At 35.2% G+C, this 19,517-nt stretch overlaps 1 protein-coding gene across 1 annotated transcript; it reads left to right on the forward strand.

Moving 5' to 3' along the window:
- Positions 1–9,764: 9,764 nt before the first annotated feature.
- On the forward strand, positions 9,765–11,950 carry LOC121795548 (zinc finger protein WIP3-like). Its single transcript, XM_042194091.1, has 2 exons — positions 9,765–10,409; positions 11,139–11,950. The coding sequence occupies exons 1-2, from the start codon at positions 9,861–9,863 to the stop codon at positions 11,550–11,552; spliced, it is 963 nt and encodes a 320-aa protein (XP_042050025.1). The 5' UTR covers positions 9,765–9,860; the 3' UTR covers positions 11,553–11,950.
- Positions 11,951–19,517: the final 7,567 nt, after the last annotated feature.

Here is a 19,517-nt window from a genome sequence, read left to right on the forward strand (position 1 = left end):
CGCCCATGCACTGGTCGTTGAAAAGGGGCGACGACTGGAGGACGTTGATGTCGTTGTTCGCTCCGGCTACTCCAAAATAGGCATGCCAAATCCACAACCGGTAGTCAGCTACCGCTTCAAGGATCATCGTGGGATTCTTGGCCTTGAAACCGGTAGTGTACATCCCTTTCTAGGCAGCGGGGCAGTTCTTCCATTCCCAGTGCATACAATCTATGCTGCCCAGCATCCCCGGGAAGCCGTGCTGAGACCCGTGCATATCCAGCAGAGCCTGACAATCTTCGGGGGTAGGCTTCCGAAGATACCTATCCCCGAATATCTCCCTAACGCCCTGACAAAAATACTTCAGGCAATCGCGGGTTGTCGACTCGCCGATGTGGAGGAACTCGTCGAACATGTCCGCCGCACCTCCGTACACCAACTGCCTGATTGCGGCAGTGCACTTCTGAATCGGCGCGTGGCCGGGTTTACTAGCTGCATCCTCCCGCACCCTGAAATACCAGTATCGACGCTCCAAAGCGCCAACGATACTCATAAACAGCGGCCCCTGCATCCTAAACCGTCGCCGGAATAGGGTCTCCCCAAACCGTGGCTCCGGCGCAAAGTAGTCCTTGTACAACCGACAGTGGGCAGCGAGGTGGTCGCGGGGTACTATAGTGTGACGATGGATGGGTCGAGGCACCGCCGGCGCCGAGGCCGCTTGTTCCTCCCTCGCCGCGGCCTCCCGCACACGTGCCCAAATCGGAGCCATTATGTCTTCAGGATGGCCACTACCACTACCACTACCACTACGAGCCATTACTATTATATAAAAGAAATTTAGAGAGAGAGAAACTTGTTAAAACAAGTGGTGCGAATGAAATGAAGTTCAACGAGCAGTATATATATACATTACAAAAAAAAAGAAATAAAGCGGAATTTCGCTTAACGCTGCGGACATGCGACGTCCTCGGGGGAATTCCGTATCCGTTGCGGGCATGCATAATGGCGGACGTCAGCGACGGAATTCCCGCACGCCGGTGGGAATTCTGCCCCGACGGGCGCCATTGCGGATGTTCTTAGGCGTAACTATTGTTGTGGAAATTTCTCGTATGTTGGTGATTTACATTTATCAACTAACATTGAGCTCGATAAGAAATTAGTAACAAAATTTGTCATCATAAATATATTGGTTGCATGTTAACATAAAAATTGAATAACGAATAATTAGATCAATGTCCTTAATATATTGAACATTTTAGGTGGGGTTTGATTTACTGTATAAAATTAAAATGATAGCAAGATATAATTTAAGATTAAGTTATGAGATTATTTAGTAGGAAAGAGTTGACTATAACTAATTATCACATAACTAATAAGACATAATCTTGCAAATCAAACACAACATTTATCAACCCATACTTATTCAATTATTTCTCATGCGTTGGTGATTTATGCCATAGAATTCTCATCGTGTTATTAGTTCATTTACATTTGTTTTCTTAGGATATTTCGTTATCTTATACTCCCTCCGTTCCAAGGTAGTTATGGTATTTTTTTTGGGCACGAGAATTAATAAATTGATTTGTTATTATTTAAAATGGAAAGAGTAAAAATAAGAGAGAAAATAAAGTTAGAGAGAGTAAAGTAACAAATGAAATAAAGTTTTATTAAAAAATGATTCAATTATCTTGGGACCAATAAAAAAAAGAAGAGAGTACCAAATATTTAAATTTGATCTGATTTTAAGTCCAGTGACTATCATTGTCAGGCCCAACCAATATCTAATTGCCCAATATATTTAGAGAACCCAGATCTGTCTGGTGGGTCAATGATTCCAGATTAGTATCAATTGTTTATTCCATCCTAACATAATACTTACATTAATTGGTTTTTCTTTAATCAATCTCGTCATTCGGAAAAAAAAAACTATGATGCCCTGATGCAGCTGAGCGCAATTATTAATTAATGAATAGTTAATTAGTAATCAATTAGTGTTTTACAACTACGCTTTAGTGTTTTACAACTACGCTTTCGTTGAGTTTTATTCGGATTTATCATTTTCAAATTTTATATTAATTAAAAATAATTATAATTTCATAAGAATATACGTACCCTGCATCCGAACGCCCCATAGTGTGATAAAACATAAAATATTAAATCGAAAATATCGAATTGAATATCTAGTTTTGAGCTTAACATTTGAATACACACGAATTTCAATGCATACGGATCCATCAGTGTGAGCCTAACGCTAAAACGGTTAGTATATGAAGTCACTATTAATTTTATAAATGATTATTTTATCTAATTGGTTATTAATTATTAATTTATAGGAGTATAAAATGAATATTAAAATTTTATACTTAACAAGTATAATTTACGAGTTTAATTTATTTTGAATTATTTATAAATGACAATTAAATTGTCACTTTACTGTTTTTAATTTGTTTAAATTTATTTCATTATTTGACCAGTGAGAAAAATGATTAAAGCTTTTCTTTTTTGTTTCATTCTATGCCAAAAGAAATGGTAAAACCTTGTCAAAGATTCTGCGCCACTCTTCAACCCTTATTTTGTTTTCACTTTCTTTTTATCAATTGTTTGATTTTGAGATTATATGGAATGAGAAATTAGATTGGTAATCTTTTATAAGATCCCAAAAATAAATCATTGTGGGAAACAAAAAAAATGGGTTATTCATCCTGCCCCAAGGCCCAAACATATGAAGCGGAACAAAATGTAAAAAGAGAACCCGAAAATTGGTTGGTTGGGAATAGAAAATAGAAGGAGATTTATGATAAAAATATTAGTAAAACAATAAATTACATCCAAAATAATACTAGTATAGATTATAAATTTTAATATTCATTTAAAACAAACTATAATTTAGTAACTAATTTAATACAAATACTATTGTGATTGATTATTGAAATTTAATATTGCATTTTTTTTTACCATAAATCCAGATTAAATTCATCCCAGCATTTAATTATTGATTCCCCGGTGTAAGTTTAAGCCGAATAAATACGTCATAACTTGCGTAACAATGACTTAATCAGAATTATTTAAATTGAAGGGAAAACGACTAACGTAATTCTAACACTACGACTTTAAAAAATGCTACTTCTAGTATCCAAAATTACGGCAAGACGACGGCTTCTGAAAGCGCTTATGATTACAATATATTTCACTTAGACTCTAGTAATTGTTACCTGATTAAGACTGTCCACATATATAAACGTCTTTCTACTAGTTCTACTAGATTTTTATTTTTCATTTTTAAATAATTAGAGTTCAGAATTGGGAATCGAATATTCGTATTGACTAGGATTACTTGAGCGTTAGATATCACTTTATAAACTAATTAAAGTAGGCGTTAAAAAAATATACTACTATTATACTAATAAACTTGTGTTCGAAATTTAGGCAGGGTATAGTCATGTTGCAAACAAAAATCTGCTTGGAATTATATTTAATTTCCACATCAATTAGATTAGAATACACCATGTTTATATTTGGAAACCAAATCACAACCCATACATTGCTACCTATTTGTCAACATAAAAACTGCGACCAGGTAAATAAAAAAATAAAACTTTGATCTAAAAAGTTATTAATCCCTTATTCTGGTAAATCTCCATGATAGCTATACACATACCTACCCAGAGAATTTCGGTACAATTTCGCATCAATCATCTTATTTTGAATAGTTTTATTTTTCTTATCAATAGTATATACCTGGCTACCAAAATATTAATAAATTTTATTTTGATTTTTAATAATTTTAGTTTTCTTTTCGAGTACAAATTTTAGGTTTTTAATTATGTGATTTTAAGATTTAATTATGTAATTCATTTTATTCTCATAAAAATTTTAATAAAATTAATGTCATTTACATGAAATGAGAAAAAAATAATACAATAAGATATAGTATAAAGGGTTAATAGTCATTTCGATCATGAAGTTTGGTCAAATTCTAGTCTGTCCTACGAACCTTGAAATTGGAATATTAAATCACGAAGTTTCAGTTTTTCTCAATTGTACCATTTATGCACAAAATGTCGTCTTTTAATGATATTCAACACAACGCGTTTCATTAAAATAAATATTTTTTTTTCTTTTATATTCCTTATTTTCACATTTCTCTTCTTATTTTATTGAAATATTGTCATTTTTAACATCACAAAAAGATGTCGATCTGTGCAAGGATGAAACAATTGAGAAAAATTGAAACTTCATAATTTAATATTTTAATTTCAAAGTTTATGGGACAGACTAGAATTTGACTAAATTCCGTGACTTAAATAACTAGTATCCCTGGTATAAAATCTCAAGGGAATGCCAAAATCAATGTCTTCTATTGTGTGTGTGTTAAAAAATTAAGGACAATATAGGTGTGGGGTTAGGCATGCACCGGAACCGGCGGTTCACGGTCCAGGATTTTCATGATAATTATTACTATTTGATAGTGATGATGATAAATTGATAATGTATAAATTAGGTCTATTCCCTTTTCTTCTCTAATAAGAAATTTTCATTAATTTTATCAAATTTTAGGGGAGCACTTTTAAGTTTTAGGGATATTATTAGTCGAGTCAAATCAATTCCAAATGATTTCGGTCGGATAATCTTTTGGTTCTGGAATATTTACGGTTCAGGCCAGTTGAGCTAAGCTCTTTCTAGACTATAAATTTTATCATATAATTTCAAAGCTAGCTACAATTCTAGCATGGAAATGATTTGTGGTTTTCTCAATTAAGACACTTGGTTTTATGTGAGTCCAACTGAGCTAAGGGGGCATATATATGCAAACAGAAGATTCAGTTGTGGTTAATTAATTCAATCTATTTATATTTATTTTGCAAAATGAAAATTAAAGATACTTGCAGATTAAATATCATGCGACGGATCTAAGCAGATATATATGGTAATGATTAAATGTAAAATGTGTCGATTTGTAGCATGCGCCGAATATATGGTGATAACAAAAATTACGTACTATTAATTAAATCAAAATTGAATAAGCATAATCAATTATTGTTGTCAATATGCTATCACTGTTCTTAAACTAAAAAATGATTTATATTAATTAGCCTATTACTATAATGATTGCAAAGTTCATTACTACTACTTAATTCTATTTATGCTTTATTACGTACACAAACAACAATTATGGAGATTAAATAGAAATAGTTAGGGACAACTTCAATTAAAAGTTAACCACAAATATATTTAGTGGGAGTGTAGTTTTGAGTCATAATTAGTTCCAAAAAGCTAGTTTTTGAACTATCATTAGGGTTCCATATTGCTTTATTATTTTGCTTATTAGGTCTATGACTCTCTATATAAATCGTAAATACATATCTATATATACTTTATATTTGATTATGACTATTAACGTAAAAAATTGCTACTGTATAAACTATCTACGAAGCAAGAATATAGTTCGAACTTCGAAGGGAGGGGAGGGGCATAGAAAAATGCTACAAAGATGAAAAAATTTATGACGTACTCTACTATTTTTCTGCCATTGCCACTGCATCTCATGTTAACATCTTGTTACATATCATACGACATTATCAAGTTAATTAATTTGTGCTCCCATTGCTAACGATACATACATGTATCTCCAAAATTCAAGTATGAAACGTTGAAAAAGGAAGAAAGAGAAGGCCAAAAAAAGTTATATATATTGGCGTGGAAACAATGGGAAAGGAGGCCAAAGCAGAGAATCATGCACACTTCAAATAATACCCAACAAGAAAAGGTTGAAAAGCTCAGAGGAAAAAGAAAAAGAAAAAGAGTGACTGTTCTTAATATCCTGAAAATCCGGTTATTCATATCTTCATATCTTGTCGGTTAGTTTTATTAGAGCCGTAATAGACTTCACTATAATTGCATCGATTAATTAGCCTTTGGCAATCATATTGGTTACGGCCTCACATAGGTGATTAGTGGAAGATTAAACCTTAATTAGTAGTTCTACACTATATCGTAATCTAGGTAGCTATGATTATTTTTATACAGATCATTGCAATTCTTATTATGTGGAAGAGCGGGAATATATATACTGAAACCAATAATAATAATAATAATAATAATAATAATAATAATAATAATAATAATAATAATAATAATAATAATAATAATCTGTGTTAGAATTCCGAAGCGAAAAGGAGATTCCTTAAAAAGCTCGCAAGATTTTCAACTGTCTATTTATGTCTTTGGTTAGCTCTCAATTTTTGTTCACTTTATAGATAGTCACATGTATTATGATGATTTATGTTGTCAGAAATTGCGGACATTTATTGATAATTTTGACGCGGGGTCCCAGAGGTACAAGCCACCATTGATAGTTATAGGACCTTATTCTTTTGCATTGCGTCACAAAAAATTTAAGATTATGAATCGCAGTTTAGTTAACTTTGACAAAATGCTTGTCTTCAGTCCAATAGATTAGAGTTTTAGTTCAATCTAATAGAGTGAGTTAAGTCTGCCTTCACGATTGGTGAGAGATGGTAGAGCGCTATAAGGCCATCCACAACGCTGTTCCTATACCGTTCCTATACCGTTCCTTAAACCACTATTTGAGGGCCCCACTGTACTTTTTTACTCCATTCCTTAACTAAGGAACGGAACCTGCAACCCTTCGTTCCTTAACCGTTCCTTAACCGTTCCTTAAATTACTATTCATTCAATTTCATTTTTTTTATTTCCAACCCAATTCAATTTAAATAAACACACTTTAATAAAAAACAAACACACTTTATTAAAAAACACACAACATTAAAAAAAATTCAACTTAAACTTAAAAAAAATAAAAAAAGCACACAATTAAAATCCTAAAAACATAAAAAACACAAAATAAAAAACACACAATTAAACGTGGGAAAATAAAAAAACTACTCCGCCGGCGAATCATCCTCCGGAGGCGGTCGAGGTTGAGGGGGAGTCGGAAGGCCAAGTTGTGCTGCCATATACACAATTCCGTTCCACCAGGCCGTGAATTGGGCGTACGAGAAGCGGGAAGTGTCCGCCATTGTGGCGGTCATGTACGCCACCATAAGTGTGTCCGAGCCTCCCCGCGAGCCCGATCCTGAGGCCGACTGGCTTGATTCGCCTCGGCCCTTCCTCGCTCTAGCCGTCTTCGCCGCCTTCGTCCCTTGCGGCCGACGGCGCCCACGGCTGGATCCCCCGTATTCGTCGGGCGTTGGATCCCCCGTACCACCAAACACCTGCGGTGTACCCTCGCTGGCCTCACCGGTGTCACCAGACGAGTAGTGGCCGCTCGCCGTGTGCTTCGTGCGCTTTGAGGTTGAGCCCGAGCTCGAGCGGACACCGCCGGCCCACCTTTCCTCGTCCTTGACGAGCTGCCAAATATCAACATATTTGAATTGTAGACCGGTGTCCTGGTAGAAGACGCGCAAAGCCGCCCTCAGAATGTCGGCGCCCGAAGCTCCGCTTTGGTAGTTCGCCGCTTCGGCCGAGTAGATGCAGCAAAATTTTTTGACCTGTGCATCGACTCGGCCAAAGTGAGCACGGAGCATTGTATATTTGCGCTTCCGGGCCCCTTTCGGCTTAGTCTGGTGTACACCGCCTTAGTTTCTTCGTTGTTGTACGGATGCTGGCCCAGATCCTCCAGTTCCTCCTCCTCCTCCTCCTCCTCCTCGGGTGCCTCAGACGCAGCCCTAGAGCTTCCACCGCCTCGGCTTCCTCCCTGGGTGGGTTCAACGGGGATATCCTCCCGAATCTGGGACAAACCCTGAGAAAGCCGCGAGCCGGGTGGTCGAGCGTAGGCATCCACATCGAAAGTGGGTGGTTGGTACCCACCCGGCGTCGCCGACCCCTGGGTGCCCGGCGTCGACGACCCGGAACCACCTAGTGTGTTGTACATGGTCTCCCAATCGCCGAACGCGTTGAGATCCCACCCACCGGAGCCGCCACCACCGTAATTCCCGTCGCCGGACATTTTGTGAAGAAGATTGAAATAGAAAATTGGAGAGGAATTGATGTTGGTTTAGGAAGAGTAGATGTGTAGTTGTGTGTGAAATGTAAAAAATTAGATGTATTTATAGAATAAGAAAATAAAAATAAAAATTAAAAAAATTAAAAAAAAAGTTAAAAAAACGGTAATATGACCGTTTAAAAAAAAATTTTATAAAAATATATTTAAAAAAAATTAATTATTGCGTCATCGCTGACGTGTTCCACTCGAGGGCCGGCGAGTGGGAAGCACGCACGAAGCGGGGAGCGCCACGTCGCCCGAGCGCGTTGCGGCACAAGCCGTGTCGCGTTCCGTGCCGTCGGCACGCGGAACGGAATGGGAACGGAATGGGAGCGGAACGGTGCGCCGCAACGCGTTCCGCGGCGAAACCGTTCCGGCGGAACGGCACGCGGAACGCCGGCGGCACGCGTTGCGGGTGCCCTAACCATCTTTCAAACGCGGGCTGAACTTGTACAAAGCGTGATGTATTTGGACATGATGTCTCACGTCATTGTTCGACATCCCTTGAACGTCTCTATGTGCACGACTGAAATCAAAAACACGGAATTGGTCCTTTTAATGGTCCATTTTCACATTCCGAAAATATTAATTTAGGATCGAACCAAATGTAAGCACCCTAGCCCAACAACCACACGTGTAGGCTTTACACGCTCATTGATTCTATATTATTTAATTTTACCAAATAAAAACATTTTTCACTCATACGACTTGGTCAAACTATGTTGACCAGGCTTAGATTCCAACATTTAATCTCTCAAAATTCAACAATTTGGTCTCAATTATCTCGAACCATTTTCTTTATGTATGATTGTAGCTTATTTATCCTCTAAATGCGATTGACTGACTATAGAGGAACCCAAATGTCAAATGCAGTTTGTGTTGCAATAGTGGGTAAAATTCCACAATAGCTACCCCAACAAACAAATCCAACAACTCGTCTTTTTCGTAAATTATTTTCTTAAATATACATAATACATATATCCAAAATTTAGGTACATATATTAGTCAATAATATCCGCATCTTCTATGAAGCTCGATTTAACTGATTTTAATGTTCCATCGATTATTTGAGAAATGAATTTGTAAATTTTGCTATTCGATTATTGATTACAATATTTAGTATTTAGTCCGTGAATATGGTTAACGGACGTGAAAAACGGGAGTTAATAAAATAGTGAAGAAAAAGTAAAAAGTTTAAAGTTGGCATACGTTCCTATTCCTAATTAACCCCACCACTACTCTCTCTCTCTCTCGGTAAATTCTTGGGCATGGGAGTTGAAACTGCAGTTCTAATTCTTTAATTATTTGTATAAACGTGTACAATCACAATTTTTAATTTTGTTACCAAAAAAGTAAATTATAAAAAAAAAGAATATTCTTTGTTCATATCTTCAGCACTTTTTTCAATCTTCTTAATTATTTCTTTTTAATTAATTGCAACTCCAAACCCTGGGTGATTAAGAGAGAAAAATTATTTATGTGAGCTAGTACATGATAAGAACTTTTATGCAAGTGACTTAAAATAATGTAGTACTACTAATTTTGCTATTGTTTAAATTAGATCATACATGTGTATTAGCGATGCACATCATATTAAATTATGGATTATATAAATATGTTGAATAAAATTAATTAATACTCCTACATAAAATGAAGAATTCAAACTTGTGTGTGGAGATAAAGAGTCAAGGAATGTAAAACACACGAAAGGAAGAAAAAGAAAATGAAAAAAACAGGTTATCAAAAAGACGATAGAAAGCAAGATTCAGAAAATTCAATACTCGGTTCAAGCTTTCCCACACAAAGTCCAACTACAATAATCCCATCTTCGGAAAAGAATTGAAATAAAATTCTCTTCTACTATGATGAGCACAAAATGTTGAAGAATATAAAGTTGTGCTTAGATACTCGAAATTCCATTGAATGGCTCAAGTCATTTCCCCCTCCATCTTCTTCAACACAAAATCACTCCAAAAACGCCATGAGTTTCTTCCAATTCCCTCTCTTCTACCAACAGCAGCAGCAAACAGCTCACAAGCACGATCAAGAGAGAGAAAACTACATGTACGAGACGATCCAATGTTTGCCTCTTCTTAGCAGATTGACGGAGAAGGAGGTGAAGGAAGAGGAAGATGAGGGCTTGGACCGAGAAAAGAGAGGGAGATTGAATGAGAATGTAACGGTGGCTCTTCACATAGGGTTGCCTGAAGTAGGAGGAATTGAAGGAGACAAAAGAAAGCGCTATGGTTTCAGCGAAGACGACGAAGAATATTCGGTGAAGAAGAAGATGAACAAGTCATCTAATGGAAGCTTGAATTGTGAGAGGAGATTTTGGATCCCAACTCCAGCACAGATTCTTGTTGGGCCCATGCAGTTTTCTTGCAACATCTGCAGCAAGACCTTCAATAGATATAATAACATGCAGGTAATTAGCCCATTAAATCTCAAGTTCACTAACAATATAATACTATGTTGCTAAAGGAATCTTGATTCATGATAGCTAGGTAAAATAATTATATCGAATCTTTAATAAGTAGTATTTTGTTGGGTTCAAATGTAAGTATGCAAAGTTTCTTTAAGCTACGACTAATCAAGTTAATTTATACTCGTGTACGCAGAAAATCACATAGAACATGATGTTACAAGTATCATAGATTCTTGTGAAACATCAAAACTATAAGTAGTATTTCATTTTCATTTCCAAAGATGTATACTCTACTACGCATTTGATCCTTTACCTGAATTTATACTTTGTTAGTTTGCATTCTTAAGAGTAGTATATATATAGGTTGCATTTGAAGTACTTGGGTAATAATTTCTTTACTAGATTACAAGAATTATTGGTATAATGTAGTTTGTTACTACTCCATTTGGGTATTCGAATCATTATTTTGTCCACCTGGACCATATGCATTCAATCGAGGCAATTAAGTTATAAAGTGATGTCTATGTACATTGATATTAGTGTACACATCATTTTAGCTAAACTCATTTATGGGGATTATATTGTTGTGATAAACAAAACACTAGGTGCAATCGAATGCTTTAACAAATAGCAAAAACAAATACACAAACTCTTTGAATCTTTGTAAACAAGTTCCAACATCTACATGAAATCTCACATCTCATAGTGTTTAACTTTGCCAATGCACAGATGCACATGTGGGGCCACGGTTCGGAGTTCCGAAAGGGGCCGGAGTCCCTGCGGGGCACGCAGCCGGCGGCAATGCTGCGGCTGCCTTGCTACTGCTGCGCGGCGGGATGCAAGAACAACGTGAACCACCCGCGCGCGAAGCCGCTCAAAGACTTCCGCACGCTGCAGACGCACTACAAGCGGAAGCACGGCGCGAAGCCCTTCGCGTGCCGGAAGTCGTGCGGCAAGTCGTTCGCTGTGAAGGGCGACTGGCGTACGCACGAGAAGAACTGCGGCAAGCTCTGGTATTGCACCTGCGGCTCCGACTTCAAGCACAAGAGGTCACTCAAAGACCACATCAGGTCATTCGGCAAGGGCCACGCGCCCCACCCTTCACTCGACGGCTTCGCCTGCTCTGATGACGACACGGCCTAGACCTCGCCCCCTTGTGTGTTGTGTCGTGTCGTTATCGTGTTTTAGTGTTTTTTTTTGGTATGGTGTTTGCTGGAGTGCTCGGCAGCAAAAATTTCTCTCGCCCGCATTTAGTTGCAGGAGGCGAAATGAAGGGAGCGGTTTGCTGCTGAGCACTCGCTGCGTTGTTCCATGTTCGGGTCGTGTTTAGAATAAGGTGGTCTTCTACAAGTTGTGAAGCTGATGAATTTTTTTCCTTGGAAATTGTGGGAGGAAATTTGCCAGCTTCAAACTCTGTTGATGTTGTTATCTTTCCTTTTTTTCAGTTCATGTTTTGCACTTGTTGTAGGTGCAAAACTTATTTGCATGTAGTACTAATTTGTGTGTTTGGATAATCAATGGCATCTATTGTTGCGTTGCTAGACATATGTAATCAATTAAATGAGTTAATACAGGGTTGATGAGTAATATAATTCGACAATACCAGAGTGTAATTTTCAATATATCAAATCAAAGTGTGTCATAAGACATTACCATGTCCGATGATCATTTTTACATGTCTGAACTATTACAGAGAATAAACAGCTTTTGGCGTATAGTATCAAATACCTCAAAATTAAACCTCTGGTGGAAAATTTTCAAATCAAAATTTAAGATTGAATTTTCTTCATAATTATAGAGGTCTTGAATTAGATAAAGCTACAGTGTATTCTCTATTTTCTAGTTTATAGTGCTTAATAAATAGTAGTATAAAATTTTGAGGCTAAAATACAACCCAAAAAAAGAAAAACATAAACGAAAACTGGAATATCCCTTCATCCGTTGTGGTCTTAAGTAGTGGTAGAAGTAATTATTATTTATCTGCGTATTTCTCAGTTCAATGCAACTCGCAATAGTGCAGTGTATATATGAGTCAGCAATTTGACATTTTCAATTATAATGTGACAGCCATAATTTAGATGAAATTAGTCAAGAATTTAAGCACCTAGAAAAGTTAATGATGGTTCAGTTGAAATCATGACCAACTTATCATGGCTGTTTTATCCCCTTTTTCAATTTTGTGAGTAAATTAAGGTAAGTTGGAGTAGTTATGAAAAAGATAAAGAGTCCAAATTGGATGACTCCCTAAATCACAGGCGATCAGCTGCTTCTGCTTTATTTGAGAAATGAATTAACGACCTTTCAGTTTATTCCCACAAACACTCATTTCCAACACGATAGTTAAGTGTGAACTAAATCTGCACGACTTTGAAAAACAATAAGTGAAAGTTTTGGTGAAGCGCTGTTAATGAGACAAACAATGCAAAACCTACTTCTCAGTAGCAACGTTTATAAAATAACTAACTTATAAAAAATCAAAATACAATGACTTAGAACAAAAATTACAAGAACAATACAAAATACAGAATTGAACATACACAAATGATTAAAGGCCAAAACTGGTCCTGAACATATACTCATTTTACGATTTTGGTTAGACATTTTCTTTTGAATTTTTAGATCCCCAAACATTTCAACTCGGATCACAATCGGTCCAAAGTTAACTATTCCGTCAAATTTTAACGGTCAACGTTTTTAATCCTGATTTTGACCAAATTAAGAGGTTAAGTAACACAACAAAATTTAGCGACAGAACAAATCCGTCACTAATTGGGAGATTGGAAGATTCCGGCTGCGGCGCATTTCATCAAACACCTTGCCTTCATCCACATGAAAACCGGCGCCAAGTTCATCGTTCTCCACCACGGGGCCTTCCCACCGCGCGTGACTCTTCGTCTTCGTCCTCTTCTTCTTCTTCACCTTCACCTTCACCTTCTTCACCACCAGGGACGCCGCGTCCAGGACCTCCGCCGCAGCCGAGAATTCCAAATCCAGCCTCCCCAACTCCGTCTTCGACGAGCTCCTCCACTACGCCGCCCTCAACGCCTCCTCCACCGGCTGCATGTCTGGCGACGAGCTGGACACCGTTGTCACCGTGCTCCGCCGCTGCACCGGCCCCTGCAACCTCCTCGTCTTTGGGCTCAGCCACGAAACCCTATTGTGGAATTCCCTCAACCACAACGGCCGCACCGTGTTCGTCAGCGATAGCGCGGACCTGGTGTCGAAATTGGAGGAGAAGCAGTCGTCGGATATGTTCACGATTGCTCTGTTCAAGATTCTGCTCAGTTTCTCCCGACGGATTTGTTTCGTCGCTAAATTTTGTTGTGTTATATGGGCTTAATTTGGTCAAACTCGGGATTAAAAACGTTGACTGTTAAAATTTGACGGAATAGTTAACTTTCGACCGATTGTGATCCGAGTTGTTTGGGATCCAAAAATTCAAAAAATAATGTGTAGGACCAAAATCGTAAAATGGACATATGTTCAGAACCAGTTTTGGCCTTTACTTTACACAAATCTAAATACGGTGTAAGAAATTAAATAAGAGAAATGTATTTTGTTTTGTGTATAAATATGATAATATACGTCTATATATAGCATGAAAACAATAGAGTGGTGCAGTAGTATTATTTATTTTAAATTTTAATATAATATGCATAAGAAATTTAAAATACTCTTTCAGTTTACGAAGATAGTCTCATTTTTCTATTTTTAGATGTCCATGAAAAATAGTCTCATTCCAAAAATGAAAAAATTTTCTCTTATGTTTTATGCACTTTTTTTCTCTTCTCTCATACTTTATCTATTTTTTTCTCATTTTATCTTACTTTATCAATTTATCATTAAAATTAATGTCGTTCATTTATAGGCCTATTTTTCATGGACAGTTATGCACTTTTCCTCCTGTGTTACCTTATCAACCTTTTGTCATTCTTTTTAGTTCAATCTTTCGTAGGCTTTTTTATAGATAGATGGAGTATATTTTACCATCATAGTAACATTTGAGGTAATTACAATAGTCCACAATCTCAATTTCTCTATCCTTGGTTCTTCTCGGCGGACATACATAGGAAGGTGGAGGGGCTTAGAGCATCCGCAATGGGGACGGATGTCCAGGCGGACACCAAAAAACACCTCGTGCCATGTCATAAGGACATTCTACTGCACTGTCACGTCATAAGGACATCCCACTGCACAATAGCGGACATCCCAGTGGACATCCACAATAATAAAAATTCACAAATATGCAATTTACGGAATTAAAATTTCGACACGAACACGGGAAAATGCATCGATTTTATTTAAATAGTAAAAAACATACATAAATTTTTTTTTAAAAAAATACATAGTTAAAAAAATAAAAACAAAACAAAAAATCGGAACGTCCGTCGTGGCACCGCAATGGCTGACGTCACGACGGACGTCGTCGGAAGGCCACGGACACCTCACATCCGTGCTCTTACCAAAGAGAATTGATGTGGGCCCGGACCAACTTTTATTCATTTCTTACTCCCTGCTCTTTGGCAAGAGCACAAGACCCACATCCATGCTCTTCTGCAAGGACATGCTCAAGGGTTCCACCATTCTATTATTCAATTTAAATAAAAACATTTCCACAATATTAAAATACATTAAAAATACCTAAAATACCATTACTAATTGCTAAAAAAATTAAAAATTACATAATTAAAATCCTAAAAATAAAAAATTTCATAATTTAAATCCTAAAAATTAAAAATTACATAATTAAATTCATAAAATTAAAAAAATGCTCTTAAGCCTCTAATACACATGTTTTTTTAGTTTTTCCTTTTGTAAATTTTGTGAGTAATTTATATCGATTTTATGTAAATTTTTTATTTAATAGCTCCTATTAACGAGCTAAATTGTACTCCTACATGATTGTAGTTTAAATAATTTTTTTTATATAAAATAGACCCCATCGGTTATAATTTATGCGTTTATCCCTTGGCCTCATATTTTAATGGGCAAAAAAATTATTATTGCAGTCGTGTAATATGCTATCACTAACTTTGTACCATTAATAACTCTTATAGCACCATTTAATTGGGGTCCACGAAAGTAGTATATTTCCGAACCCATTTGTTTAATTAACATAAACAGGGATAAAGAGTACTTTATCATATCTAAACTACTTCATACATTTCTTTGTAGCACATGATTTATAAAATGAATGTTTAAATATTAAATAAAAATAATAGAGTAAGAAAGAGAAAGAAAGAATAAAAAAAGAAAGATAATAAAATTCTTGCCTAAAAAAATGGAATAAATAGCAAATAGTAGCATGGGACAAAGGGAGTAATAAATAAATAAAAGAGAAATCCAACAAAAAGTTTAAATAGAAGAATTTAAAGAATGAAAAGAAAAAAATATTGGATAAAAATTTTCTGACACATTCATATAATTCAGTCTAATCCAAGGTCAAGCCCAACACTTTAAATATTTACGCCCAGGCCTATAAGTAGTTACTACAAACTAAATAAATAAAAAGAAACCTTAATCACAAATAAACACAATGTCACATTTTCTTCTTTCACTCATCTATTCCTTTCTTTTGCAATCTACTTCCGCCACAGTTTACGCCTCAATCAGATTTCCTCCTTATTCTCGATCAACCAACGATTTAACGTCAAATTTCATTATCTCATGAGTCATAAGACATAGTATTATTTTAATTTTTATATTATAATTGAAACGAAGGAAATATTGACAACTTAATATAAATTATCGAAATAAACTACAAATCTCATACTTACACAAATGGTTTTAATTTTATGTGTAAATAATTGCCTCCTACACCACAATTCATGTAGTGTACTACTTTGCAATTACATAAATAATGTGAGTTAATCAAATCTATTCAATCACGCTTATAAAACCGTAGAATAAAGATTTATTGAAAGATGAAACTAAAGAATAAATTTTATTTGAAATTCAGTAACAAAAGCAATAAAAATAACACGGTGAGTGAGTAGATTTAAAACTACCACATGCCTTATATTTATAGTCCAAGAAAAAGAATTAGGATCTTATTCTTAAACCTTTCAATTGCCCCAATTATGATAAGATTAAAAATCTTTTAACTTCTCCAAATTTAAATAAAACAATAACGGTTAAAATGGTAAAATAAATTTCAAAAGCGATTTCGCCATAGATTTTGTTAGAAAGAAAGTCATAAAAGCATATCAATTTCTACACCAAGACTATAAATATTTATTCAAATAAAATATAATCCAAAAATCTACTAAACATTATGTATATAAAATTGATAATGTATGCCACTAAAACGGCTATTGAATAAACGGATTTAAAGGTTAATTAATATGGGCTATAAAAGAAAGCTAGAAAACGACGCATCAATTCTCTTTTATATATATACATATATATATATGACCGAACTAGAGACTAAACCTTGCCCACCCTTGTTTATAATCTTGTGGTCATAATTAATTCAAGCAAATAATATCAAATATTACATATTTCTATTAAATAATTCAAAAATCATTGCTGGGGGATTATTTTGTAATTCCTACTTTGGTAGTTATTTGATCTTCCATAATGAAAGCCACGTAAATATGGTAAATATTTTTATACAATGAAAGTGCAATCTCTTATTCTCAATTAAATCTCCAATTCCATTCCAACACCAGATCCAATATCGTGTTTTAATCTTCATAACTTTATACCTTGATCTCCCAAAGTACGTCAATCGACGCATCGAGCACTCCTTCTTAGACAACTGATTTTCCATATGAAGCATCGAATGGACATGCTTCTGCCTAGATTAATCAGAGTCTTACAAATGGACATGCTTCTGCCAATATTTGATTTTTCCTCCGAAGAATCAGACGATCCCGGTTAGTAAATTCATTAATGTATTAAATTAATTCAATGATTTTGTTTGTTTTATAAATTTCTGTGTGTATGATGTGAACGAAGTGGTAGAGCTTAAACCCTAAAAAAATTCGTGTGGTCCGGAAATTTGAGATTTCCAAAATGATTGTTATGAATTGCGACAAGATAAAGGAGAAGCATAAAAAAAAGGTAATTCAAGATCAGTTATGCCATTACGTCTCGATGTGATTTCCTCGTTGAATTGATTTATTTTTTTACGTAGTTGAACTTAATTGTAATTGTGATGAACGATTTTAGATACACAATGAAGTATTTATGCAATCCAGTATGTCTGTTATATTAAAATTTCATTCTCTGGATTGACATTGAACGAGGAATTTTATAAAAATTGTTGTACTTCATTTTTTCGTATTTGTTTGATGTGTACTGTATCGACATTATATTATGAATTTTTTCCAATATGTGATGAAGTTTCTGCATGTTCTTGGTGAACCTAATATTTTAAATAATGAGCTAAAAGGTGTCACTCCATAATATAGTTATCATAAAAATAAATTTAAATTGCTATGAATGTGTTTATTGTTGCAGTTGTACTTCAATGATAAAATATGTCCTTTTTTATTTTTATACAATTTTTAGTCCTTTAAAAATTACTATAATATATGAAACAAACTCGTGCTCCAATGATGTAAATCTGTGTTCTTGATGAAAAATCCAATATACATAATAACTTCAGCCAATGAAATAATTTATTCATCTTGCCCCGAAATCACTTCAATTTATTCAGCAATTAAAATACATTTCAAACTTAAGATGGAAAAAAATTATACACCCAGATAAAAACAGTACCGACGACAAATACAAAATGTCTAGATAAAGCATACCAAATTGCATCATCTATATATAACTTTGTTCATCATAGCAATTAATAAGTTCATTGCAATAAGAAAAGATTTTATGTTAAATTGAATCTACTTTGTCAAAACCAATATACATAACTTCATCCAACGTAATAATTCATTCATCTTGTCCTGAAATCACTACAGCTTGTACATCAATGTAATCACATTAGAAATTTATGATGAAGCAAATTTACACACTCAAAGTTTCAAAAAAAAATTGCTAAACACACAAAAATATAAATTTTATAAATGTAGCTGTAAAAATTTGAACCAACACCCACTTCATGACATCATAAAACCTTACTTCATTACATAATACACATAGTTCATACTATGATGATTTAGGTTCAACTGAATCTACAATGAAAAATCCAATATACATAATAACTTCAGCCAACGAAATAATTTATTCATCTTGTCCCGAAATCACTTCAATTTATTCAGCAATCAAAATACATTTCAATTTGTCCAGGATTGTGGTTAGCTCAGCCAAAAGGTCTGGTTCGATCCGCTTCGGGGCAGACCTCGTTCTAGTTTTAGGAGGACGTCCCGGTATAGTTTTTCCAATTGAATAATGGGGAACCAAGTTGAAGAAAAACGTGAATGAAAATGCATAGAAGCTGAACTAAATTAACATATGCAGTGGACTAATTGGAAAAAACGTGCTTTCTAAAAAAATTTCGATGGTCTAAATTAACATATGCACTGAACTCACCAGCACAGATGCAGTTCAAGAAAACAACATCCCGCTTATCTACAACTAAAATTTAAAAGATTAATATCGTTAAATTCGTAGATTGTTAAAGTCGTAGAACACAATAAATACCGTTCAACTTGGCCCGCCTTGTGCCCACCATGGTGAGAATCGACAGATAGCTAGGGTTGAGAAGGAAGTCGGAAGAATCGATTCTTGAAGATGATTAGAGTACATCGCCGCATTGTGGGAGAAGAAAGTGGGGTTTTTTTTGTTTTACCCTAATTCATACTCTCATGAATTACGCATAATAACTTTCACAAGGTTTGACTCATATACAAAATGACTATACTGTCCCTTGGATGAACTAATTTATTGACTGGATGAATGACAGAATTAAGATGTAGTAGCTTTAATCTTAGCCATCAAAATCTAAATCTAATGATCAAAATTTAGTCTCTAGTTCTACACTAAGGAGGTGTTATGCATATAAGGGGACCCTATATATATATATATATATATATATATATATATATATATATATATATATAGGGTAGTGTTAATCTCCTTTTCCCCCCTTAGATTTAAGTTCCTTTTTAATTGGAACCGTTAGATTTGATGGTTGGACGATCTGGA

The sequence above is a fragment of the Salvia splendens genome, chromosome 1, assembly GCF_004379255.2.
Source record: "Salvia splendens isolate huo1 chromosome 1, SspV2, whole genome shotgun sequence".
Classification (NCBI taxonomy): domain Eukaryota; kingdom Viridiplantae; phylum Streptophyta; class Magnoliopsida; order Lamiales; family Lamiaceae; genus Salvia; species Salvia splendens.